At 55.0% G+C, this 23750-nt stretch overlaps 2 protein-coding genes across 6 annotated transcripts in view; both read left to right on the forward strand.

The window, feature by feature from the left end:
- The window catches only part of SETD1A (SET domain containing 1A), a 21109-nt gene extending 1111 nt beyond the window's left edge, over positions 1-19998 (forward strand). The window contains exons 1-19 of one of the 3 annotated variants that reach the window (XM_014529831.1): positions 29-160; positions 271-435; positions 644-739; positions 2449-2719; positions 4006-4127; positions 4358-4587; positions 4865-5708; positions 5862-6491; positions 6955-7131; positions 7238-7325; positions 8006-8163; positions 8294-8405; positions 10218-10553; positions 15283-16305; positions 16724-16896; positions 16983-17093; positions 17268-17387; positions 18967-19104; positions 19177-19998. In XM_014529831.1, the coding sequence (XP_014385317.1) occupies positions 286-435; positions 644-739; positions 2449-2719; positions 4006-4127; positions 4358-4587; positions 4865-5708; positions 5862-6491; positions 6955-7131; positions 7238-7325; positions 8006-8163; positions 8294-8405; positions 10218-10553; positions 15283-16305; positions 16724-16896; positions 16983-17093; positions 17268-17387; positions 18967-19104; positions 19177-19350 (4953 nt within the window). In that variant the 5' untranslated portion in view covers positions 29-160; positions 271-285 and the 3' untranslated portion in view covers positions 19351-19998. Of the gene's footprint in view, positions 1-28; positions 161-270; positions 436-643; positions 740-2448; positions 2720-4005; positions 4128-4357; positions 4588-4864; positions 5709-5861; positions 6492-6954; positions 7132-7237; positions 7326-8005; positions 8164-8293; positions 8406-10217; positions 10554-15282; positions 16306-16723; positions 16897-16982; positions 17094-17267; positions 17388-18966; positions 19105-19176 lie in introns of those variants that run through there. The other 2 variants (XM_014529832.1, XM_014529833.1) reach the window with 2 other exon arrangements.
- Positions 19269-23664, forward strand: HSD3B7 (hydroxy-delta-5-steroid dehydrogenase, 3 beta- and steroid delta-isomerase 7). 3 transcript variants are annotated; one of them, XM_014529834.1, is made up of 7 exons: positions 19269-19351; positions 20972-21140; positions 21345-21500; positions 21787-21895; positions 21971-22070; positions 22186-22348; positions 22657-23664. In XM_014529834.1, exons 2-7 carry the CDS (start codon positions 20975-20977, stop codon positions 23070-23072), a joined length of 1110 nt encoding a protein of 369 aa, XP_014385320.1. In that variant the 5' UTR covers positions 19269-19351; positions 20972-20974; the 3' UTR covers positions 23073-23664. The 3 variants fall into 3 exon arrangements, with proteins under 3 accessions (XP_014385320.1, XP_005882125.1, XP_005882126.1); XM_005882063.2 differs by lacking the exon at positions 19269-19351 and adding an exon at positions 20082-20615 and having other exon boundaries at positions 20969-21140; XM_005882064.2 differs by lacking the exon at positions 19269-19351 and adding an exon at positions 20082-20615.
- The last annotated feature ends 86 nt before the right edge of the window (positions 23665-23750 follow it).

Genomic DNA, 23750 nt, shown 5'->3' on the forward strand with positions numbered 1-23750 from the left:
GGGTCTTGCTCGGAGGGCAAGTGGGGCGCGCGCTGGGTAGAGCTGGGGGCACGAGATGGGCCTGGTGGGCTGAGGGCAAGAGTTGAGAGGTGGAGAGAATGTGTTGTTACGGTGGGAGAGTGTACTTGGAAAATCCGGGGGAGCCACGGGTCCTGGTGAGGTGCGGACCCCGGGGTGATGAGCAAACCTGGAGTCGGGGCTATGCGGTGCGGGGCAGCAAGGGAGTCAGGCCTGAGATCTGAACCCCCTTGTGGATTCCTCTCGTCACAGTGTAAATGAGCAAAGATGGATCAGGAAGGTGGGGGAGATGGGCAGAAGACCCCGAGCTTCCAGTGGCGAAACTACAAGCTCATCGTGGACCCTGCCCTGGACCCTGCCCTGCGTAGGCCTTCTCAGAAGGTGTACCGCTACGATGGAGTCCACTTCAGTGTCAACGTGAGTGCCCAGCCTGTCCTGCCCCCGGAGCCTCCCGGCCCCTTCTCCTGGGGGCTGCTCAGCGCCCAGCACGCCCCTGTCCAGAGCCTGCCCCCGAAAAAGCGGTTCACCTAACCCAGCTCCTTTGCATATGGGTCTCCAAACGGGCTTAGAGCTCAACGTGTGGTTTCACCTTGAGCTGTCTTTCTGTTCCTGCTTTCCTTCCTAGGACTCAAAGTATATTCCAGTCGAAGACCTGCAAGACCCCCGTTGCCACGTCAGGTCCAAAAACAGAGACTTTTCCCTCCCGGTCCCTAAGTTTAAGGTACGTGTCTGCTGGTGCCGTGGTGTGGCCCTCGGAGGGTGTGCAGGCTCCATCCTGGCCGTCTCGTCTGAATGTCGCTGAATAAGAGAGTTTTCCAGTGACAGGATCACGGCCAGGTCTGACCGTCTGTGAGGCTGTGGGACTGAGTTGTTCTGGACAGGAAATCTATTTATCTTCCGTGGGTGAGGTGTCCCAAGCAGGGGGTTGACTCCTTGAATGACATAAAGATGTGTTTAGCTGCTGTACTTACCACTATGTATTCCTAGACAGTATATGTATTCCTTGACAGTGCTCTGGTCTGATACCCCAGTTTCCCAACAGATAAGGGGGTGATAAGGCCAGGGGCTCCATCCCTGGAGTCCTCGGTTCCTCCCCTCTCCTTTGGCCATTTGATCCTCCACCTTGTGTCGGAGGATTCCCATGTCTCTGTCCAGGCAGGATACTCATCGGGCCTTGGGCTGGGCCTAGAAAACGGCTGGTTCTTGGTTCTCCTCACTAATTCTTTCTTCTTCACTTTTAAATAAATCATTTGCGGGGTTCCCTTACCCCTTTTTTCACTTTGTACACTTTCCCTGGACAATCTCTTTCACATCCATTATTTTGACTATTACCAAAATGTTCATGATTCTAAATCTCTGTTTCTAGCCGAGATCAGTCTCGAACTTCAAACGTGTATGCCTGGTAGTGGGAAGCTCCATCAGGAGGCCCCACAGACCTCTCAGGTTCGAGACATCACAAGCAAATGATCTTTACCCCTTTAATCCTGCTCTCCCTCCACCTACTTAGCTGCACGAGCTAGAAACCTGGCCGTCATCCTAGGATTCTCCTTTCCTTTATCTATCACATAATCTGTCACAAAGTCCTGCCGACCCTTTTTCCTAAACCATTTTATCTGAATTACTCTGTTTCCATTGCTGTATCTTTCATACATGCTCTTGTATTCATCTCACCTGGTTTCCTGGCTTCCGTTCTCTTCACGTTCCACCCTGCTGTCCTTGTCGCTTTAATGTTACTGTTCTCTTATTTTACTTTTGCTGCCAAGTCCATGTTTTTGTGCATTGACATTTATGATTATTGAGCTGGTCAAGCCTCATCTCCTGCCTTGATACTGCTCACCTGTGTTCCATCCTCTATACACTCCTCAGTTTCTAGGAAATGCTAAGTTACTTCATAATTTCATGGCCTTTTACCAGTAAGTCCTTGTAATTTTGGTGAACTCCTATTTATCCCAAAAGCCCAGTACGAATGACATCATCTGTATGAATGCTTCCCTGCTCCTCTCTGGACTCCCAGACACCCCCTGTACCCCTCTGCCGACACTCACCGCCATGTCATAATTGTTTGTGTCTCTGTCTTGTCTATTTTTCTGACCAGGAATCTCCTTTTTTTTTTCATCTCTATATTCCTAGTGCCCGATCCATGGTAATTACTTAGTAAAAACAGAGTTAGTGGGATTTCTTTACATCTAGTTTCTTCCATGTGTGTTTATTTCTCAGTTCATACCTTTCTTTTCCTGGTTCTTGCCATTATTCTGTGGTGAAAAGAATTCGAGAGAGAGAGGGATTGAGACTGATGAATCCCTTGTTGGGGTCCCCTGCCCTTGCCCCTGAGTTTCCCAGTCCTCTCTCTCTCGATCTCATGGGTCTCTCTAAAGTTTCCCAAAGGAAAAAGTATTCCGACCCCAGACTTCGCTCTTGTCCTCTCCACAGCTGGATGAGTTCTATATTGGGCAGATCCCTCTGAAGGAAGTGACTTTTGCCAGACTGAACGACAACGTGCGGGAGACCTTCCTGAAGGACATGTGCCGGAAGTATGGCGAGGTGGAGGAGGTGGAGATCCTTCTCCATCCCCGCACTCGCAAGCACCTGGGCCTGGCCCGAGTGCTCTTCACCAGCACTCGGGGAGCCAAGGAGACGGTCAAAAACCTCCACCTTACCTCCGTCATGGGCAACATCATCCACGCCCAGCTCGACATCAAAGGTGAGGGTCCCCCGCCTGCTGCCAGGCTGGGCTCTGGCAGAGATTGGACATGGGAATGCCGGTTGGAGTCAGCTGTGTGATCAGGTTCATGATTCCTCATCGGAAACTCTCGGGGCCGGATGGGTTTCTGAAATCAGAATTTTACAAAGGGATTGTGGGACACGTATTTTTTGTGTGTATTCAGCATCATTTGGGCTGCACCAGCATATGACTATTTTTGTAAGAAAGTGTATGAAGGGTCACACTAGGTTGGACAATAAAAATTAGAGTAAATAGCCCTGGCTGGTTCCGCTCAGTGGAAGGGTCTCAGGTTTGATTACCGGTCAATGGCACGTACCTCATTGCAGGGCGTGTGTGGGAGGCAACCAGTCGACATATCTCTCTCGCATCAATGTCTCTATCTGTTTCTATCTTTCTCTCTCCCTTCCTACCTCTTCCCCCGACTCCTCTCCCTCCCTTTCACTGTCTTTGAAAAAAATCAATGGCAAAAATATCCTCAGGTGAGGATTAAAAAACAAACTAGACTAAATAGCTTCAGCTCAGGTCAGGTTTTGACACTAAATTCCCCAAAATACTAGGTTTTGAAACTTTGGATGGAGAATTAGAGACCTGTATGTATACTAGTAGGTAAGTGAAGGAAGCAGTCTGTTAGGAATCATAGGGAAGGGCTGTGGCATGCTGTAGCACAGTGCCATCTAAAGGAGACAGCTGTTAGTTGGCATTAGCCAATTTGCAAGTGGGAATGAGGACTAATATTGCCAAATAATCTGTGTTTTTTTTAAATTTTAAAGCAAGAAATCAAGGTTTTTGTATCAGATCTCATGATTTTAAAATGTTACATCCCCCCCTCGCCCCCCAAAAAATTTTTAAGTGATTATGTGAGGCAAATAAAACTTGGTTTTTGCAACCCTAAGTTTATAGGATGAAGAATACGATAGGATCTAGCATTAGACAACCTGGGTCTGAATTTGAGTTCTGCTACTAATTGACTTTGTGCAGGTCAGTTTTCTTTAAACCTGTAAAGTATAGGTGTCCTGATGCTTTTCCCTTCTGGTGATCATTCAGTGTAGTAACATGTAGAAGAAACCGTGACGTGTTGTATATATGCCATTTGTAGTAGTTGTTACGTGGAGATAAGGTAGAAGGTCCCAGATACAGAGATAGGGAAGAATTGAAGTCCCCAAACTCAAGATCAACTCGAGGCCTGAGGAATAAGTGGGAAAACGTATTAGGAAGGAGTTGTTTTCTCTCTCTGACTCTGTTGGTTCCCATTTCTCTCCCTCTAGGACAACAACGAATGAAGTACTATGAACTGATTGTCAATGGCTCCTACACCCCTCAGACCGTGCCCACTGGGGGCAAGGCCCTGAGTGAGAAGTTCCAGGGCCCTGGTGCAGCCGCTGAGACGGTGAGAAGCTTGTGGTTGCCATAGCCCTAGCCATGTGGGCACAGTCCCTGAGTGCCAGGACCAGGCTTTGGGAGGCTCTGGACTTCACTGCTAAGTATAGGAAGAGCCAAGAAAAGATGCCTAGATGCTTTCAAATGACAGGCAACTGGGATTCTCCGTTTGGGGAAGGGTGAGTTGTTAAATGGTAATTGATCTCTTTTCCTTTCTCCCTGCTCCACTCTCCCCTCCAGACTGAGTCCCGCCGCCGCGCCTCCTCTGACACAGCTGCCTACCCAGCAGGCACTGCTGTGGTGGGCACTCCTGGCAATGGCACCCCCTGCTCCCAGGACACAAGCTTCTCCAGCAGCCGACAAGACACCCCATCTTCCTTCGGCCAGTTCACCCCTCAGTCCTCCCAAGGAACCCCCTACACGTCTCGGGGCAGCACCCCCTACTCTCAGGACTCTGCCTACTCCAGCAGGTACCAGAGTAAACACCCTTTGGGACCCCCAGATTCTGGGAGCTGCCACTGGAAAGAAGAAACAAAGTTGAAAAGGGAGTTGGGAAGAATTTGTCCTAGTTTGTCTGTGGATTCAGCCAGCAAAGCCCTGTCCTCAGGGAACTCGCTCTAGCTAGGAGCCCAACAGCATTTAGATCTTCCTTTCGGGACAGCGTAGAAGGGCTTGGGACTGAGAATTGGGACCCTAGGGTTGGTCACACAGAGCTGAACCCAGCTAACTCCTGCATCTTTTCTCCAGCACCACTTCAACCTCCTTCAAGCCCCGGCGGTCCGAGAACAGCTACCAAGATTCCTTTTCCCGCCGCCATTTCTCTGCGTCTTCAGCCCCCACGACCACCTCTGCAGCCATCTCTGCCACCACTGCAGCCACCGCCACCTCGGCCACCTCTTCCTCCTCATTGTCCTCGTCCTCCTCGTCCACTTCTTCCTCATCCTCTCATTTTCGTGGTTCTGACTCAAACTACCCAGCATATTATGAAAGCTGGAATCGCTACCAACGCCATTCTTCCTACCCACCCCGCCGGGCAACTCGGGAGGAACCCCCCGGGGCACCTTTTGCTGAAAATACAGCTGAGCGCTTCCCACCTTCCTACACCTCCTATTTGCCCCCTGAGCCCAGCCGCCCCGCTGACCAGGACTACCGGCCTCCTGCCTCAGAGGCTCCACCCCCGGAGCCTCCAGAACCTGGTGGAGGTGGTGGTGCTGGGGGGCCCAGCCCTGAGAGGGAAGAAGCTCGGACCTCCCCCCGCCCAGCCTCACCGGCCCGCTCCGGCTCCCCAGCCCCGGAGACCACCAACGAGAGTGTGCCCTTTGCTCAGCACAGCAGCCTGGATTCCCGCATTGAGATGTTGCTGAAGGAGCAGCGCTCCAAGTTTTCTTTCCTGGCCTCTGACACAGAGGAGGAGGAAGAGAACACCACAGGCCCTGGGGCTAGAGACACGGGGATTGAGGTGCCTTCTGGTTCAGGTCACGGGCCCTGCACGCCGCCTCCAGCCCCAGCTAATTTTGAGGATGTGGCACCTACAGGGAGTGGGGAACCAGGGGCGACCCGGGAGTCTCCCAAGGCCAACGGACAGAACCAGGTGAGGTTGGGGTCAACCAGCGGGGATACCTGGGATCAGGGAGGCAGGGTTGAGCCCAGGGGGTGAGGGAAGGGAACTAGATGAGAACGGACTTGAGGAAAAGCCCAGGGAACAGGCAGAAGCTTTCTGTGACCCTCCTCTGCACCCCTACAGGCGTCTCCATGCTCTTCTGGAGAGGACATGGAGATCTCCGATGACGACAGGGGCGGCTCACCCCCTCCGGCCCCAACCCCCCCCCAACAGCCTCCCTATGACTTTGTGAACTCCCTAGAGCTCATGGATCGACTTGGGGCTCAGTGGGGAGGAATGCCCATGTCCTTCCAGATGCAGACCCAGATGTTAACTCGGCTCCACCAGCTGCGGCAGGGCAAGGGATTGACTGCTGCCTCGGCTGGTCCCCATGGTGGGGCCTTTGGGGAGGCCTTCCTCCCATTCCCACCCCCACAAGAGGCAGCCTATGGCTTGCCCTATGCTCTGTACACACAAGGGCAAGAAGGCCGAGGGGCATATTCCCGGGAGGCTTACCACCTGCCTTTGCCCGTGGCAGCTGAGCCCCTGCCCTCTTCACTCTCGGGAGAGGAGGCCCGACTACCTCCAAGGGAGGAAGCAGAGCTGGCAGAGGGCAAGGCCCTGCCGGCAGCAGGCACTGTGGGCCGCGTGCTGGCCACCCTCGTCCAGGAGATGAAGAGCATCATGCAGCGAGACCTCAACCGCAAGATGGTGGAAAATGTGGCCTTTGGCGCCTTTGACCAGTGGTGGGAGAGCAAGGAAGAGAAGGCCAAGGTGAGGGCCAGTGCCTGGGACTAGGGAAACTTGGGGCTCCACACAGCTCAAAATAGGAGGAGGGTCAGGCACGTGGACAAGACTGGGACACTGGTTGGACGGGATTGAGGCACAGAGAGCAGTAGGGAAGTGTGAGCCTGAGAGTCTGAAGAACTGTGTCCTGGCTCCACTGCTTCCTTGCAGTGGACAAGGCCGCTCAGCATCTGTGGGCTTCAGTCTTCAGTGTCTTCATGTGTAGAGTGGGAAGGATAGGAGCTGCTTCCTAAGATGGATGGGACTAAGTGAGCAGACTTGTGAGGAAGTGCCTCTGCAGGGGCTGGTGCAGGGGAGGTGGCACAGATGTGCATCAGATGGAGGAGTGAGTAGATGCAGTTCTCTTTTCCTGCGGCCTGGGCGTAGTTCCCAGGCAGGAGGCAGGAGGGAGCACCTGGGTTCTGAGGCTCAGCCCCCCTCCTGCCTGCAGCCATTCCAGAACGCAGCCAAACAGCAAGCCAAGGAGGAAGATAAAGAGAAGACAAAGCTCAAAGAGCCAGGCCTGCTGTCCCTCGTAGACTGGGCGAAGAGTGGGGGTACCACAGGCATCGAGGCCTTCGCCTTCGGGTCAGGACTGCGGGGGGCCCTGCGGCTGCCTTCTTTCAAGGTACCGGAACTGTGGCCTTGCCTGGGAGGGTGGGGACAGGGCATCCCCTCCTTGGGACAACGAGTGTCTGAGGTCTAAACGGGCTCTGTCTCTCCCCATCCCGCAGGTAAAACGAAAAGAGCCTTCAGAAATTTCCGACGCCAGTGAGGAAAAGAGGCCGCGGCCTTCCACTCCCGCTGAGGGAGACGAAGATGGTGAGTGGGAAGGTCGGGTAGAAGGAGAAAGGGGAAAGGTTATTTAGATTCTGATAGGAAAGCAAGAGGCAGGGATGAAGGTGTCTTAAAGGCAAAGAGCCAGGTGGAGATTTTGGTAAAAGGTTAAAATAAAGCAGTTTTGAGAGATGTGAAAAGCTTCAGATGGGACAGTCCTGGATTTTAGTTACGGTTTTTACACTGGTATGTTGATTTAAGTTTTCTGTATTTTAATTTTCCTTTTATAAAATAGGAATAATAACTTTCACATCAAAAGATCACAGAATTTCAAGGTTAAATAGGTTAAGCTCTTGTATGTCTTCTTACCAATTTGCCTAAGTTTAAGCTATTGGTTGACAGCTTGTGTCTGGAAAACTTCCTAATTGAGTCTGATCTGCTTCCCTGGAAGCTCATTGGCCTTAGCAGTATTTTCTTGGGCCAGGCATCTGCCCAACCCAGAAAACAGTGAAAGATAAAATGAGTGTGATATGTTTAAAACTGTAAAATATAAGGTATTGCTGAGGGTTTTGTGCTAAACTTCAGCTTCGTGCCTATAAAACGAGGTCTGTCTGGTGGGCCTCGGGGAGGGTCAGCGACAGTGTACGCACAGCTCCTCTCACGGGCCGAGAAATGGTAACTTCCTGCCGATGGCACATTGTCCTAACTGCTCTCACCCGGGCCAGACCCTGAGCGAGAGAAGGAGGCCGGAGAGTCAGGGCGTGCAGGGACCAAGCCCCACAAGCGAGATGAAGAGCGAAGCAAGACCCAGGGCAAGCACCGCAAGTCCTTTGCTCTGGACAGCGAGGGGGAGGAGGCATCCCAGGAGTCCTCCTCGGAGAAGGTGAGGAGCCAGGGCACCCGGTCCCTGCCAGGAGCCTCCTTCCTGTGCTCCTGTGCCCATGGCCACTTCCCTGTGGGCTGGAACCAGGCAGCTGTGCCTTCTAGAGGACCAGTTGCCCTTTTCCTGTTAGTCCCTGTTTATCCCTTTCCTTGAGGAGGAGGAGGAAGATGAGGAAGATGAGGAAGATGATGATCATGAGGAAGCCATGGGTACTGCAAAGAAGGAGACAGAGGCCTCAGATGGTAAGCACAGACAGTACAGTAGAATTCTGGGCGGGGAGAAAGGGGTCTGCCACCTGCCTCCTCCTTTTCTGAACCCATGTGTTGCTGCTGGATTTGTTGGCCACCGTTGTCCTCCCCCAAAACAGCTACCCTTTGGTACCCTCAGCCCATTGTAAACAACGACCCCGACACCCAGAACGTTCTCTCCTGCTTACCTCTGCTCCTGAAACAAGGCTGTCCCCTGAAGACATCCCAATAGAGCCTATTTCTTTTCCCAGGCCCTTGAAATAAGAGGTTGCATTCTCTTGCTGCCCTTTGATGCTATCAGAGCGAGCCTTTCCATCTTTGAGCTCTGGTCTTCCTTTAAGGCTCAGCTACTGAGCCATGCCTCCCTCTTCTCCCTGCCGCTGCCATTACCAGATACAGTTGTGCTCTTTGGTTGAATACCTGTTTGTTCCTCCACATTTATTGAGGCTTGGGTACATGGTTTAGTCTTTCTTTTCATTCCTTTGTTTAGAAATATATAGGATAGGGGAAAAGTCAGGTTTACAGTTGTTTGTACGGAAAGTAATCCAAAATAATAATAAAAGAATAAACTGTTTCACATACTCGCAACTTGTAAACCTACTTTTGATCCACCCTGTACATTGAGCCCCTGTTCTGCCAGGCACTGTCCTAGGTGTTGGGGACACATCAGTGACCGGGAGGGGGAGACTTGGCAAACAAGTGAACAAATAGTAGCACTTGAGATACAGATATGTGTTTTGAAGAAGATAGAATAGGTTAATGAGGCAGAGAGTAACAGGGTGGGAGAACTGGGGAAAGATGGACTGTTTATATCTGATGGTGCCATTTCTGCAGAGGCCAGATCGGGGAGACTGATGGTCTGAGAGCCTCTTTTCAGTAAAGCGCGGGCAAAGTTCCTGCCAGGAGCGCGTGTGTGCGGCCCCTGCACATCCACTTGGTCCGGACGCCTTCCGGTTTCACCACCTCCGTGTTTCTCGAATTGTCTCCTGAGATCCTGCTGGCCTGCCTTTCTCACTTAGAGGCTGCAGCAGTTTTGAATGATTTTCCTGTCTCCGTTTCCATTCTTCCCTCCACTCCCAGCCATTTTCCAGCCTGTTGATGGAAATGCACACTGGGCTCTCTGTAAAGTCCTTTGCTGGCTCCCTGTTTTCCACAGGTGGTCCTCAGCCTGACACTGTAGGCCATTTATAATCCAGCTCTTGCTTATCTGTTTGGGGTCATTTTCCAGACCCTCCCTGGCCACCCGTACCTTCTGTTCTAGTTTACCCAATTATGTTCCTCAAAGACTGCAAAATTCTTAATTTCTTAGAGCCCGACAATGTATTATCATATCCTAGAAATACAGAGCATGTAACAGCCCTAAGCTTATTCTCCCCTGGAATCCATTCAGAGTCTGCTGCCCAGGAAGTGTCTATAAGAACCACTGTGGGAAAAGCGTCGGTAGTTTGAGAGGACTGCTCACCAGTCTCTCAGTGCCCCATCTTCTCTTAACCTTTGACATCCCTGCTTAGCCCCACGTCTGGTTGGTGAACTCCTACTTGTCTTTCTTGACTTGGGCCTCTCCTTCTCCGGGATGCCTTCCTTGACTCAAGTCAGGCAGAAATCAGGGTTTCCCTTTGCCAAGCTCCCAGCCCTTCCCACTGAGGCTTACCACACTCTGAACAAATCGTGTGCTTACCCAGCTCCTTGAGGCTGGGGCCTCCCAGCACCTAGCACAGAGCCCAGCACATCCACAGCAGTGAGTCAGTGACTGAGCCAAGTGAGGGATCTTCCCATCTCGCCTGATTGCCCCTTCTGGATTTCCAGGCGAGGACGAGGGAAGCGATTCGTCCTCCAAATGTTCTCTGTATGCTGACTCAGATGGTGAAAATGATAGCACCTCGGACTCAGAGAGTGGCAGCTCGTCCAGCTCCTCGTCTTCCTCATCTTCCTCCTCATCCTCCTCCTCGTCATCCTCATCTGAGTCTTCTGAAGAAGAAGAAGAGGAAGAAGAGCAGCCAGCAACCATCTCCTCAGTGTCGCCGCCACCTAGAGACGTCCCTGTGCCCCTGCCAGCACCTGTGGAGGAACCCAAGCCAGAGAGGATCGCAGGCTCCCCCGTCACACTGCTCCCTGAACAGAAGTCTCCAGCAAGGCCTGCAGGTAGGTGGTGTGAGCGACTACATTCAGCAGGTAGTTGGGTCAGTAGAGCTGAAGAAGGAGCAGTAGGCTGGAAGTGAGGTAGATATTTGAGAGTAGTGAAAGTATGGATGTGAAAATATGTGTGCCCTAGAACAGCCGTCGCCAACCTTTCGGACCTCGCGGACCACCAGTTGGCAACCGCTGCTCCAAAGGTTTCCTTAAACCAGCGGTTGCCAACCTTTCAGACCTCATGGACCACCAGTGGTCTGTGGACCACCGGTTGGCGACCGCTGCCCTAGAGGATGTTTGGGATGAGAGAAGGGGGCCAGAGCCCTATAGTCTTATAAGAGACAGGTGGGCGCCCTAACCGGTTTGGCTCAGTTGATAGAGCGTCGGCCTGCGGACTGAAGAGTCCCAGGTTCGATTCCTGTCAAGGGCATGTACCTTGGTTGCAGGCACATCCCCAGTAGGGGGTGTCCAAGAAGCAGCTGATCGATGTTTCTCATCTATGTTTCTAACTCTCTATCCCTCTCCTTTCCTCTCTGTAAAAAATCAATTAAATATATTTTTTAGAGAAAAAATAAGAAGAAAAAAGAGAGACAGGTGGGCAAAGGGGAGCCAGCAGAGGCTGAACAGGAGTGGTCAGATGGGCGGGAAGGAAAGTGGGAAGCTTGGAGTTTCTGAAGGAGGGAGTGGCTTGTATCAGCAGGTCACACGAGAGTCTGTACGATAGGAAAGGTGTCTGTTGGATTTGGCAGTTAGGTCACTGGTGACCTTATCAATTTCATAGAGTGGATCAGACTGAAGCCAAGTTATGGGAGTGAGGACAGGCAGTAGAGATAACCAATCTTCTGCGAGGGTAGACTAGTCTTGTGAACGAAAAGAGAGTTGAGGGTTGTAATTAGCATTTATTGAGTAATGAGCCTGTCACATTGCAATTTTATTTTCTCATTCAATTTTCATAACATTCTTTTTTAATATATTTTTATTTATTTCAGAGAGGAAGGGAGAAGGAGAGATAGAAACATCAATGATGAGAGAGAATCATTAATCGGCTGCCTCCTGCACATCCCTTACTGGGGATAGAGCCCAAAACCCAGGCATGTGCCCGTGACCAGAATTGAACCCAGGACCCTTTAGTCCACAGGCCGACACTCTATCCACTGAGCCAAACCAGCTAGGGCTTTTTTTTTTTTTTAATCCTCACCAGAGGATATTTTTTCCATTGATTTGCTGAGAGAGTGGCAGAAAGAAGGAAAGACAGAGAGAAACACCGATGTGAAAGAACCACATTGATTGGTTGCCTCCTGCATGCGCCCCGACCAGGGCCCGGGCTGGGGAGGAGCCTACAGCCTATGTACGTTCCCTTGACCAGAATTGAACCCGGGGCCCTTTGGTCCACAGGCCAGTGCTCTATCCACTGACCCAAATCAGCTAGGGCAATCCTCACAACATTCTTATTCCCATTTTACAGATGAGGACTTCGAGGTTTATTGAGATACTCATGTTACCCAGCTGGGATTGGAGAGACAGCAAGCAGCAGGGTTGTGGAGGGTTAGCTTTACAAAGTAGGTGAACTTGAGCATGTTCATACACTGAAGGGAACAGGGAGCAGGTAGATGAATTGGAGAGAGGAATGCTTGCTGGATTAGCATGGGGGGAAGGGGTGTACTCTAGGTCTGAGGCTAACCTATCTGTAAATAGGAGGTTTCATGCCTGAAGGCTCCTTTTTCACTTTGCAGTAGGAAAGTAGGACATTTTCTGAGGCTGAGGGGCTGGGTGGAGTAGGAGCCTTGGGAAGAGAAGAGAGTGGGAGTGAGGATGAAAGCTGACTGGATTTGCCACAACTCAGAAGCCCTGCTGAGGCTGGGGGTTATGGGTCAGGGAGGAGAGAGGGCCGGGTGGGGTAGATTCAGGATTGGGGGTCTACAGGGTAGAGGTGGTAGAAGGATGTAGGAAGTTCTGTGAAAGGAGAGGACAAAGTGAGGGCCCCTGCAATTAGGGCCTGAAAAAGAAAGAAGCTAACTTAGCAGGAGGGCGATAGGCTGGAGGGAGATAGAAGGGACATTGAAAAGGTCCAGTGGGCCCTGGCCAATGTGACTCAGTGGTTACAACGTCACCCTGCACCAAAGGGTCTCGGGTTCGATTCCTGGTCAAGGGCACATACCTGGGTTGCAGGTTTGATCCTTGCTCAGGGTCGGGGTGCATGTGGGAGGCAATCAATTGATGTAGTCTCTCAATCGGTGTTTCTCTCACTCTCCCCCCACCCTCCCTTCCACTCTCTGAAGAGCAATGGAAAAAATACCTTCAGTGGTGAGGATTAACAAAAAAAAAAAAAACAAGAAAAGGTTCAGACTGAAAGGACCTGGGGAATTGTGGTCAGAGGGTAAGGAGTGTAAGTTTCAAGGTGGAGCTATTCTAGAAGGTGACAAAGTCAGGTGTGTGACTGGAGGGTAGCTGAGGAGGAAGGAGGTTGCTGGAGATGTGAAATTGGGTAAGTCGGTGGGATATCAGAGTTCCGGAAATAGATGGCAAGGGTGGGAGAGGAGAAGGCAGATCCCTTAGTTTTTAGGAAATGATAGGGAAATGCAAGTTGCCAGGGACACACTGATGAGAGGACTGTGTGGTCCGATGGCAGGAGCCTGGGACAGGGTTTGTCTGGTGGAACCCACAGACGGACCTGCTGCCTTTAGGACTTGCTTTTCTTCTGTCTTCCAGTCTGGTTCATTCTTCTGCAGATGGACTTCCTCTGCCCCACAGACACACCCACTCCTGCGCTAGAGCCTTACTCTCAGGGAAGTTTCTGGTTGGGCTGGCTTGGGTCGGGTAGCCATCAGTTAATGAGGGTCAGTCATGCAGTAGAAACTGGCTTCTGGGAGTTGTGTCAACTAGGAAGGTGCCCCAAAAGCCCTCTCCCTAAGTGAAAGGCATGGCCTGGGAAACGTGTGCAGAAGCTGAGCCAGGAAGGGCATTTCTTCTCTGTAAGAGCCAGGCTCCTAGAGGAGGAGGGGCCCGAGGGGGAGGCTATCCCAAAACGTTGGAGAGAAGTGATGAGAGGACTCAACCTGGAGAACCTGGGACAAGCACCCCATGGCCTTGCTAGCTTCAGAGTGGACACCAGGTGGTGTCCAGAGCCTTGGGACATGCAGGCTGAGGGCTTTGCTGAGGTTGCCAGATTGGGGAGCATCTGCTCAGGCATGGACACGTGTGAAAACTGCCTGCTCGGGCCGGGCCTGGTGCCGGCTGCCTTCAGCTCTGAGTGGTGGAGCTAGATGTGAAACCACTGAGCCCCAGTGCGGAGCGTCCAGGTCAGCGTAGGGCCGTGGGGAAGAGGACAAACAGCTCTGCCTGCCGGGGGGCAGCTCTTACTCTGGCATTTGCCAGCTGTGTGACCTCGGCATGTTACTAACCTCTCGGCCTCGGTGTCCTTTTCTGTCAAATGGCTCAACAACAGTACCCATTCCCTAGGGTTGTTGTGAGAATTAAATGAGTTAATATATGTAAAGGGCTTGGGTTGGTGCTTGGCATCAAATATGAGCTATTAACCTGTTGCAGCCAACCAGAAGACAGACCATGGGGAGCCACCAGTCTTCTGGTTCTGAGAGGAAGGTGTTACCCATGTTTGAGGAAGTCAGGGGACCTTCACAAAGGAGGTGGCATTGAGCTGGGCCTCAAAGCTGCATGTCAGCTTTCCCAGCAGGCAAGGGGAGAGGCATTCCAAACCAAGGGAACCTGTAAGCAAAGGGCCAGAGGTCGGAAAGGCCATGCTGGGGTGGTGAAACCTGGATGAGAGGGCAAGGCGTGAGGATTGTCTGATGGGTCAGAACTGCAAGACGACTGCCCCAGGGAAAGGGCTGTTGTGTATTGAGCAGTGTTGAGACCCCTGCGATCTGCAGCAGACTTTACGGGGGCGGGCGGGGGGGGCAGCAGAGGAGGATGTGCTTCCTCCTGTGGCAGTTGTTGGAGAGACAGCATGGCCTGTTCAAGGATCGTTTCCCCTCCCTAACTGCCCCTCATCCTTGGATCTCAGCGTTACCTTCAGCTTCTTTAGGGGCACTTCTTGGCCCCTCCTCACTTGGGCGAACCCCCAGTGATGTTTGGGGGAAAGTGGGGACGAAGGCAAATTTTATAAAATATTTTACCACAAAGATTCAGCTTCTTATATTGTATCTTTTTCACCTCACTAAACAGAGAATACTGTTTGTGGTTGAAATGATGGATACTTTAATTCAGACCTGGCTCATTGTATCCTCGTAAATGCAGCTGGCAAAAATCGTCTGGGTCTGTGTGCCTGCTTGTCGGATGTAGTTCTGTCACCACCAGTCTTGGTAAAAAGGCTAGAGTCCGAGTGTTCGTCGCCGTAGAGCCCCCCCCACCCCCACTCTTCACAGTTTGGCTGTGCATTGTTTCATGTCATTGTGTCCATTGCACTTAAACTCCAAGTGCTGTGCAAGTGTCTGCTCCGTGTGTTCTCCATACCTGACACAGGTGGTGCTCAGGGCATGTGGGATGTGTGAGTGACAGGTGTAGAATCCCATCCTGGCCGTGCGGGTGAGAGGCAGGCAGCGTGTTCCCTGAGCGCAGGCGTGTCTGCTGGCAGCTGAGGAGAGCATGACTGCAGCCTGTTGAAGGGCAGCTGGGTGTGGACTCCCCGGTGAGGCTGGCCAGCCTCAAGCTCCTAACGAATCTCAGTCTCATGATGTTGGGCCAAGAAGCTGACCCTCTCCCTTCCCTGTGCTTCCTTCCCCAGGTGCCACTGAGGAACCAGCACCCAGTGTGCCCCAGCCTCCCCCAGAGCCCCCGGCTGGGCCCTCAGCCCCTGCTCCCTGCCCCGACGAGCGCCCCTCCTCTCCGATCCCCCTCTTGCCCCCACCCAAGAAACGCCGGAAAACCGTCTCCTTCTCTGCTGTGGAGGAAGTGCCAGCCCCAGAACCTTCCCCAGCTGCCCCACAGCAGGTCAAGGCTCCTGGCCCCATCTCCCGCAAAGCCCCCCGGGGCGTGGAGCGGACCATTCGCAATTTGCCCCTGGACCACGCATCTCTGGTCAAGAGTTGGCCCGAGGAGGTGTCCCGAGGAGGTCGGAGCCGGGCTGCAGGCCGAGGCCGCTCTACCGAGGAAGAGGAGGCTGAGCCAGGGACAGAAGTGGACCTGGCGGTGCTGGCCAACCTGGCCCTGACCCCAGCCCGACGTGGGTTGGCTGCCTTGCCTATTGGCGATGACTCAGAGGCCACAGAGACATCGGACGAGTCGGACCGCCTGGGCCCTCTGCTCAGCCACATCCTCCTGGAGCACAACTATGCCCTGGCCATCAAGCCTCAGCCCTTCATACCGTCCCCTCGGCCGCTGGAGCCAGTTCCTGCCCCTGCAGCCCTCTTCAGCTCCCCAGCAGATGAGGTCCTGGAGGCCCCTGAGGTGGTGGTAGCTGAGGCAGAGGAACCAAAGCAGCAGGAGGAGGGTGAGGAGGAGGAGGAGGAGGAGTCCGAGTCGTCTGAGAGCAGCAGCAGCAGCAGCAGCAACGGGGAGGGGGCTGTCCGGCGGCGCAGCCTCCGTTCCCACACTCGGCGCCGGAGGCCACCACCGCCACCCCCTCCCCCACCGCTTCCCACCTTTGAACCCCGCAGTGAGTTTGAGCAGATGACCATCCTGTATGACATTTGGAACTCAGGCCTGGATTCGGAGGACATGGGCTACCTGCGGCTCATGTATGAGCAGCTGCTGCAGCAGACGAGCGGGGCTGACTGGTTGAACGACACCCACTGGGTCCATCACACCAATATCCTGAGCCCGGAGGCTGCCTTCCCCGGACAGGAGGAGAGGCCGGGGGTGGGGCGGGCTCTCCTGAGGGCACTCAGCGGGGCAGTGTTCTCTTCAGACGCCTAGTGTCTGCGCTCCTCTTCCTCCCTGTCCACTTGTTTTCGCCACCGACCTTCAGCCTGGGTCCTTCTCCTCTGGCCACCTGGGTGTTTTCTCTCTGCCTCCTGCCTCTTGTCTGCCTCCCAGAATTTTTCTGGCAGAAAAGGTGGCCTAAGACTTATTTCTCTCATCTTTCTGTCCTCCTCATACCAAGTGCGCTCAGGGCCTCCAACAAAGGTCAGTTACCCTTTCCTTGGGCTGGGACTGGAGGGATGGGAGTGGGGCCCCAGGGACCTGGCCAGTGCGGAGCCCGTTCTCTTCCTTAACACACCCCGCACTCACCAACCTGAGCGCCCCCAGACGCAAGCGGCGGCCCCAGGACGGGCCCCGGGAGCACCAGACGGGCTCGGCCCGCAGCGAAGGCTACTACCCCATCAGCAAGAAGGAGAAGGACAGGTACCGGGACGTGTGCCCTGTCTCAGCCCGGCAGCTGGAAGGGGCGGACACTCAGGTGAGCCCTGCCCTGGCAGATGGCCCTCCGGCATCCTCTTCCCATTGCTGCTCCCGTCACTTACCTCCTCCGTCCTGCTCTCGCAGGGGACTAACCGTGTGCTTTCGGAGCGCCGATCTGAGCAGCGGCGGCTGCTGAGTGCCATTGGCACCTCCGCCATCATGGACAGTGATCTGCTGAAGCTAAACCAGCTCAAGGTGAGGAGCGGGGGCTCCAGCAGGAGAGAGACTCAGTGGAAGGGCAGCATCATGGGGTCCCCTAGGGTGCGGAGGGGTGAGTGGCTAGAGCACCCTCCTGCCCTGGAGAGCTGCAGGGAAGCCAGGGGACAGGTTGAGGGGGCATCCAGCAGCAGTCTGCCTTCTGCCCTCTAGTTCCGGAAGAAGAAGCTCCGATTCGGCCGGAGCCGGATCCACGAGTGGGGTCTGTTTGCCATGGAACCCATCGCAGCTGATGAGATGGTCATTGAATATGTGGGTCAGAACATCCGCCAGGTGAGGAGTCCCACACCCAGCTCCCAACCCACTGGCACCTTGGGATGCTGACATGAGACCCATCCCATCCTCTGGACAAAGCCCCACATACCCTCCTGCCTCCAAGGCTTAGCCATTGAAACCACTGCCTCCCTCCCTCCCTCCCTCCCTGCCTCCTTCCATCCCTCCCTCCCTCCTTCCCTTCCTCTCTCCCTCCCTCCCTTCTGTTCTAGTAATGGGTACTAGTAAAGCAGTAAACTAGATGTTAATGATGCAGCAAGAACCAAGGCTAATAGTATCTCTCCCTTTAAGGACCTCAGTTTAGTGGGGAAGACAGGCATTGAACAAGTAACTACAATAAAAGATGGTATTTGCTTGTTACAAAAGGGGAAGTTCAGAGAGACTGGGTGGTTGGAACACAGTGATGTTCACACCAGGAGCCTAAAGGATGTCGAACTCCCCAGGCTCAGGTGAGGGAGGTACAAGGAGGGCACTGTGGCTAATTGGAGAAACTTGGGTCAGGCAGGGACATACAGCAGGAGGGGCAGGGGAGGCCAGGCTCCCCAGAAGTTAGGAGCCACATGAATAAGTTTGGACCGGTGGTGAGAGAGGAGGAAAGTTGCTGTGAAGTGTTAAACAGGAGAGGACTTGGGAGGTTGTGGGCTCCCTCTGGCTGCAGTGTGAAGAGAGAACTAGAGACAGCAGTGCGGTGGGAGTGGGGGCTGTTGCAGAGCTCCCAGTCAAAGGTGGGGTTCCTGGGCTACGCAGTGGCAGCCAAGGTAGCAGGAGTCTGTGGGTCCAAGGTAGCTGGCAAGACAGGCAACCACGTTGGCTCTGCAGAGTGAGAGCAAGGGGGGCGGGTGAGGCCATTTCTCAGGGCGCTGCCTTTAACAGCTGGGAGTAGGAAGGGCTGCCAGTGAGGTGGGGCGTGAGGAGGAGGAGCAGATGTGTGATTCAGATGAGTTCCGATCGGAGCTTCTAGAGGAGGACACCCAGCAGCTCCTCTGAGGTGGCTTTGGCTGCAGATGGAAGTCTGGGAGGAGTCCCCAGCACCGAGCCAGCCGCTGAGGCCCTGGGAGAGATCATCCAAGGGAAGGGCGCGGAGGTTTTAGCGCCCGTTTTCTGGGAAATAGCAGTTGCTCCTCCTGCAAGAATCTGGGTCCTAATGCGGACAACCAGCAGCAGCCAGTGGGAGCCTTTTTTGGAGAGAGGGTCCTGGGAGGGGAGATGAGTAGATTCAGTCCGTGAAATGACCACTCATCTTGGGAAGTGCCACAGCCCCACGGTAGACGGGGGGCCAGGCAGACACTCCAGGAGCAGCCAGTGGCTGCTTCTGCCCAGTGCCCAGTGCCCATGTCCCTGGGGTCCTCTTGGGTGGCTGACAATGGCAGTGAAGGTGTCGGGCTGGCCACTAGAGGGAGGGCTCCTGGAAGCAGAGTCAGGAGTGTCCACAGGTTGGGTTAGTGGGAGCCAGAGAGAGCGCTGCGGATCCAGGACAGGTCACTGTGGCCCCAGGATGGCAGCTGAGAGGCTGCAGACCCCAGTCACAGAGGCTTCCCTCTGAGGGGCAGTCCCTGACCGTCGCCCCCCATCCTGCCAGATGGTGGCCGATATGAGGGAGAAGCGCTACGTGCAGGAGGGCATTGGCAGCAGCTACCTGTTCCGGGTGGACCACGACACCATCATCGATGCTACCAAGTGTGGCAACCTGGCGAGGTTCATCAACCACTGCTGCACGGTGCGCTGGGGCCTGGCCAGGGCGGTGGGGTCCAAGCAGAGGGCACACAGCTCACTCTGCTCCCTCCTGCAGCCCAACTGCTATGCCAAGGTGATCACCATCGAGTCCCAGAAGAAGATCGTGATTTACTCCAAGCAGCCCATCGGCGTGGACGAGGAGATCACCTACGACTACAAGTTTCCGCTGGAGGACAACAAGATCCCGTGTCTGTGCGGCACCGAGAGCTGCCGGGGCTCCCTCAACTGAGGTGGGCAGACGGGCGCCCACACCCCTATTTATTCCCCTTGGTGCCCTGAGCTCCCAGCACCCCAGCCTTAGTGGGCTCAGGAGGGCCCACATGCCCCCATCTCTGAATATGGAGTTGGGCCCCTGAGCCCTGCCAGGGAGCCTCAGTCCCTTAAGGCAGTGTCTGCCTCCCCTGTCACCCCTGCCACCCACCCCCTAATTTTTTTCTTTGCGGAGAAGAAGCTGTAAATGTTTTGTAGCTGCCAGAGCTGTTTCCTGTGGAAACCTGGGGTGCCAGCCTGTATAGATCCTGTTCTCGGGGCTGCACAGCCCTCTTGCTTTGTGTTCATGGGGACTTCCCTTCTGTGCCCTGCGTGCACCCCTCCCCAGTTTAGGGGTCTCTAGGGGCAGTGGCCATGTTCTCCCCCTGGGGAGGGGGGCCCTGTGCCTCCCAGTCCTGGGGACTCCGTGCCTGGAACCCTGCCTCATTTTTTGTTCCTGCCAGACCCTGTGGGTCACCCTTCTACCCTGGTGTCTGTAAGCTCTGGTTGGGCCAGGCCAGGATGGCGGGAGGAGCGGGCCCTTCCTGTTGGGCTGGATTGTACATGTTAACAGCAAAGACCCAATGCCACATTTTTATAATTGTGATTAAACTTTATTGTACAAAAAGTGCTTGGTCAGTATCTTTGGGAGAGTAGGGTGGGATGGGGGTTGAGGACAGGGTGGGGCAAGTGAAGAGGGGGAAATGGGTGGCCTGGAGTTGGGGTGGGTAGGGGGGCTATGGGGCAAGAACCCAGACCCGCAGACAGCCACCATTGCTCTGGGCCACCTGATAGGCTGGCACAGCCCCCTAGAAATCCCCAGCAAGGCCAGCCAGACCTGGCCAAGGTCAGGCCTCCCTTCCCAGAACCACAGCTGCTGCTGGGCTTCTGGCCTCCTGGGAAATCCAATATGAGGCAAGGACTGACATCATGCAGGCGTGAGGTCACTCTGCCTATTCCATCCCTTCCCCCAAGCCCCTCAGTGCCCATCCAGCAGGTTTTGGCTTTCCTGACCCCCTTCCCCAAGTTCTTGGCTGGAACCGGATGCCAGTGGAGCGCAGTGGCCACCAGGGGGGGCCCTGTGGCAAGAGAGTAGGAGAGGAGGGGTGGAGGCTGGGCTGGTCTGTTCCTGGAATGGCCAGGAGGGAGGAGCAAGCGGAAGGGGACAACCATTTATCGCTGGCCGGAAACGAGAGAAGACCAGCTCTGGTGGCTAGTTTGGGCACCCTGGGACTGTGGCTGCAGGTAGGCAGAGCTGATGTCTGAGGTCCTCTTCCCTAGCCCCAGCCCTGCCCACCTCCGTCTCTTCTCCCTCCCTCCTTCCCTCCCTCCCTCCCCCACTCTGTTTTTATCCCAGAACCTCCCCTCCACCTCAAACACTGAGTCCTTCCCGCAAGCCCTCACCATATCTCAGTAACCAGTTAGCAGGGTCAGAGGGCAGGTAGCCTGGCTGCTCACCCACTAGGAACAGTTGTGGCCCCTGGTCACTGCTCCAGTCCACTAGGCCAGAGGCCCCTTCAAGGAATAACCGGTGGGCTGCTGGTGCCGGGCAGGTCGCACACCGCAGGCAGCTCAGGTGAACCAGGGTCTCTCCCTAGCAGGACATGGCAGACTCGGCACAGGCCCAGAAGCTGGTATACCTGGTCACAGGTGGCTGTGGCTTCCTGGGGGAGCATGTGGTCCGAATGCTGCTGCAGCAGGAACCCCGGCTCCGTGAGCTGCGGATCTTTGACCTGCACCTGGGTCCCTGGCTGGAGGAGCTGAAGACAGGTGATCGTGGAGGGGAGCTGGGGGGAGGGTGTGGACTCCCTTCGCTGTGGTGGAAAGGGTGATGCCTGTTTGTGTTCTCCAGTGCGCAGGAATGGGGTGAGTGAGTCACACTGGAAACATGTGGCTCCCAGGGGTGTAGGCTGAACCAAACAGCTGATGTGGGCTCAGCTCTGACGTTGCCTCTGGTTGCCCTCCCGCTACCAGGGCCAGTGCAGGTGACCGCCATCCAGGGGGATGTGACCCAGGCCCACGAGGTGGCAGCGGCTGTGGCTGGAGCCCATGTGGTCATCCACACAGCCGGGCTGGTGGACGTGTTTGGGAGGGCCAGTCCTGAGACCATCCATGAGGTCAACGTGCAGGGTGAGATATCCCCCCGCTGTTCTAGTCACGTAATACCGGCCCATGGCCTGATTGTCTGTTTGTGTCCCTCCCCCCGCTCTGACCTTGACCTCTGTGATTCTCCTGCGTCAAACAGTCCTGTGTGCACTCCTGTCCCTGTAATAGAAGGCCAGCCCTCGCCAACCTGTGTGGCTTTCCCTGGGCCTGGGGAAGGAAGCCATATGCCTTCATCCAGATTGGGGATGGGAAGGGGAAAGGTACAGAGAGGGAGGAAGCTTCAGTTTGGACACACACCCCGCCTCCCCAGGCACGAAGAATGTGATTGAGGCTTGTGTGCAGACTGGAACACAGTTCCTGGTGTACACGAGCAGCATGGAAGTTGTGGGGCCCAACATCAAAGGCCACCCCTTCTACAGGTGAGCTGGGGTTCCCCCCCGATACTTTCAGAGCCCATCTCCCCTCAGCATTAAGAGTCTTCTCTCCCCCACTAGGGGCAATGAGGACACCCCCTATGAAGCAGTGCACAGACATCCCTATCCTTCCAGCAAGGCCCGAGCTGAGCAGCTGGTCCTGGAAGCCAATGGAAGGAAGGTGAGACGAGGAGCTGCAGAGCCACGGCCGGCTGGGCACCTCCTGGCTATTTCCAGCTTGAAGAGGGCAGGCCGCTGGGTCCTAGGTCTCAGCAGTGCCTACCTTTTGTTGCCAGGTCCGTGGGGGGCTGCCCTTGGTGACATGTGCTCTGCGTCCCACCGGCATCTATGGTGAAGGCCACCAGATCATGAGGGACATCTATTACCAGGGCCTGCGCCTGGGAGGCCGGCTCTTCCGGGCCATCCCAGCCTCTGTGGAGCACGGACGGGTCTATGTAGGTGAGGCCCGGGCCGGGCAGGGGGGAGGCTAAGAACCTGCATGGTTCTGGGAGGGGTGCCGTGTGTACCCTGCAGAGAAAAGAACAGCCTGTACATGGGCTAGGGTAGACGAGGAGGTGTGGGCCGCAGGGAAACAGTATCCTTGCAAGTTGGGAAGGCAGACACAACAGTCATAGGCTGAGGGAGAGGAGGGGGCAGCATCTACATGGGCCCAAAGAGGTGGCTTGTATGTGGGCTGGCCCGGGACAGCAGCAGCTACATGATCACGGGGACACTCGGGGGCATGTCCTCCCCACTCCCTCTGGCAGGCAACGTGGCCTGGATGCATGTGCTGGTGGCCCGGGAGCTACAGCAGCGACCGGCATTGATGGGTGGCCAGGTGTACTTCTGCTATGACAAGTCACCCTATAAGAGCTACGAGGACTTCAACATGGAGTTCCTGGGCCCCTGTGGACTACGGCTGGTGGGCACCCGCCCGCTGTTGCCCTACTGGCTACTGATGCTTCTGGCTGCCCTCAATGCCCTGCTGCAGTGGCTACTGCGGCCGCTTCTGCTCTATGCGCCCCTGCTCAACCCATACACCTTGGCTATGGCCAACACCACCTTCACCGTCAGCACTAACAAGGCTCAACGCCATTTTGGCTACGAGCCCCTGTTCTCATGGGAGGAGAGCCGGACCCGCACCATTCGCTGGATGCAGGCCATGGACAGTTCGGCCCAGTGACAGTGGAGCTGGGCCTGGAGCCCAGCGTAGCACATCCATCCAGGCCCCGATGGAGAGGGAAGGCTGCACTCTAGAGCTGGCGGGTCCGGAGCCAGACCGGCTGCCCTGGAGCCCTCATGCTAAGCCATGAGCACTGCGTCCGTGTCCTGCTGCCTCAGTTCTAGGGCAGGATGTCTTCGCTCTCATCCCAGGCCTGCTGTCTGGTTGGCGGGGTTGTGATTTCCCTGATGTTCTCACTGCCATCCCATTGGCTTTTCAAGCAGGAAGTGAGTACAAGTCCCACAGGCCTCCTGCTGGCCTCCTGCCGCCCAAGCAGGACCCTCGGGCCTGGGCTCAGAATGAAGAGGCTTTCTGGCTCCTCCTACCACCTCTGTCCCTCGGGGAGGGTCATATCCCCATTATTGTAAAACATTTATCACCTTAAGGTGTTTATCTTTTCATTCTCCTCAGTGAAAACTGAGGAAATCTGTATTTTCACTTCTTCCCACCCCTGTACCCAAATGTAGGTCCTGCAATATTGTGAGGTCTCTGCCTGAGGGTGCCCCAGAAACTCTGTACCTGCCCATGCCCTGGATTAAAACTCCTTTATCTACATCTGTGTCCAGTGCCTGCCCAGCTCCCTGGCCTGCCTCCCCGTGTCGCCCCTCCCCGCGGCGCCCGTCCCATTGGGGACAGAAG

This window comes from Myotis brandtii, unplaced genomic scaffold (genome assembly GCF_000412655.1).
Source record: "Myotis brandtii unplaced genomic scaffold, ASM41265v1 scaffold698, whole genome shotgun sequence".
Lineage (NCBI taxonomy): Eukaryota > Metazoa > Chordata > Mammalia > Chiroptera > Vespertilionidae > Myotis > Myotis brandtii.

Bases quoted from the DNA above. Each gene is read 5' to 3' on its own strand.
- HSD3B7 (XM_005882063.2), top strand. From the start codon at position 20,415: ATGCCAGTGGAGCGCAGTGGCCACCAGGGGGGGCCCTGTGGCAAGAGA. The intron at 21,501-21,786 runs GTGAGATATCCC...CCGCCTCCCCAG, and splicing joins CCATGAGGTCAACGTGCAGG to GCACGAAGAATGTGATTGAG. The intron at 22,071-22,185 runs GTGAGACGAGGA...TTTTGTTGCCAG, and splicing joins TGGAAGCCAATGGAAGGAAG to GTCCGTGGGGGGCTGCCCTT.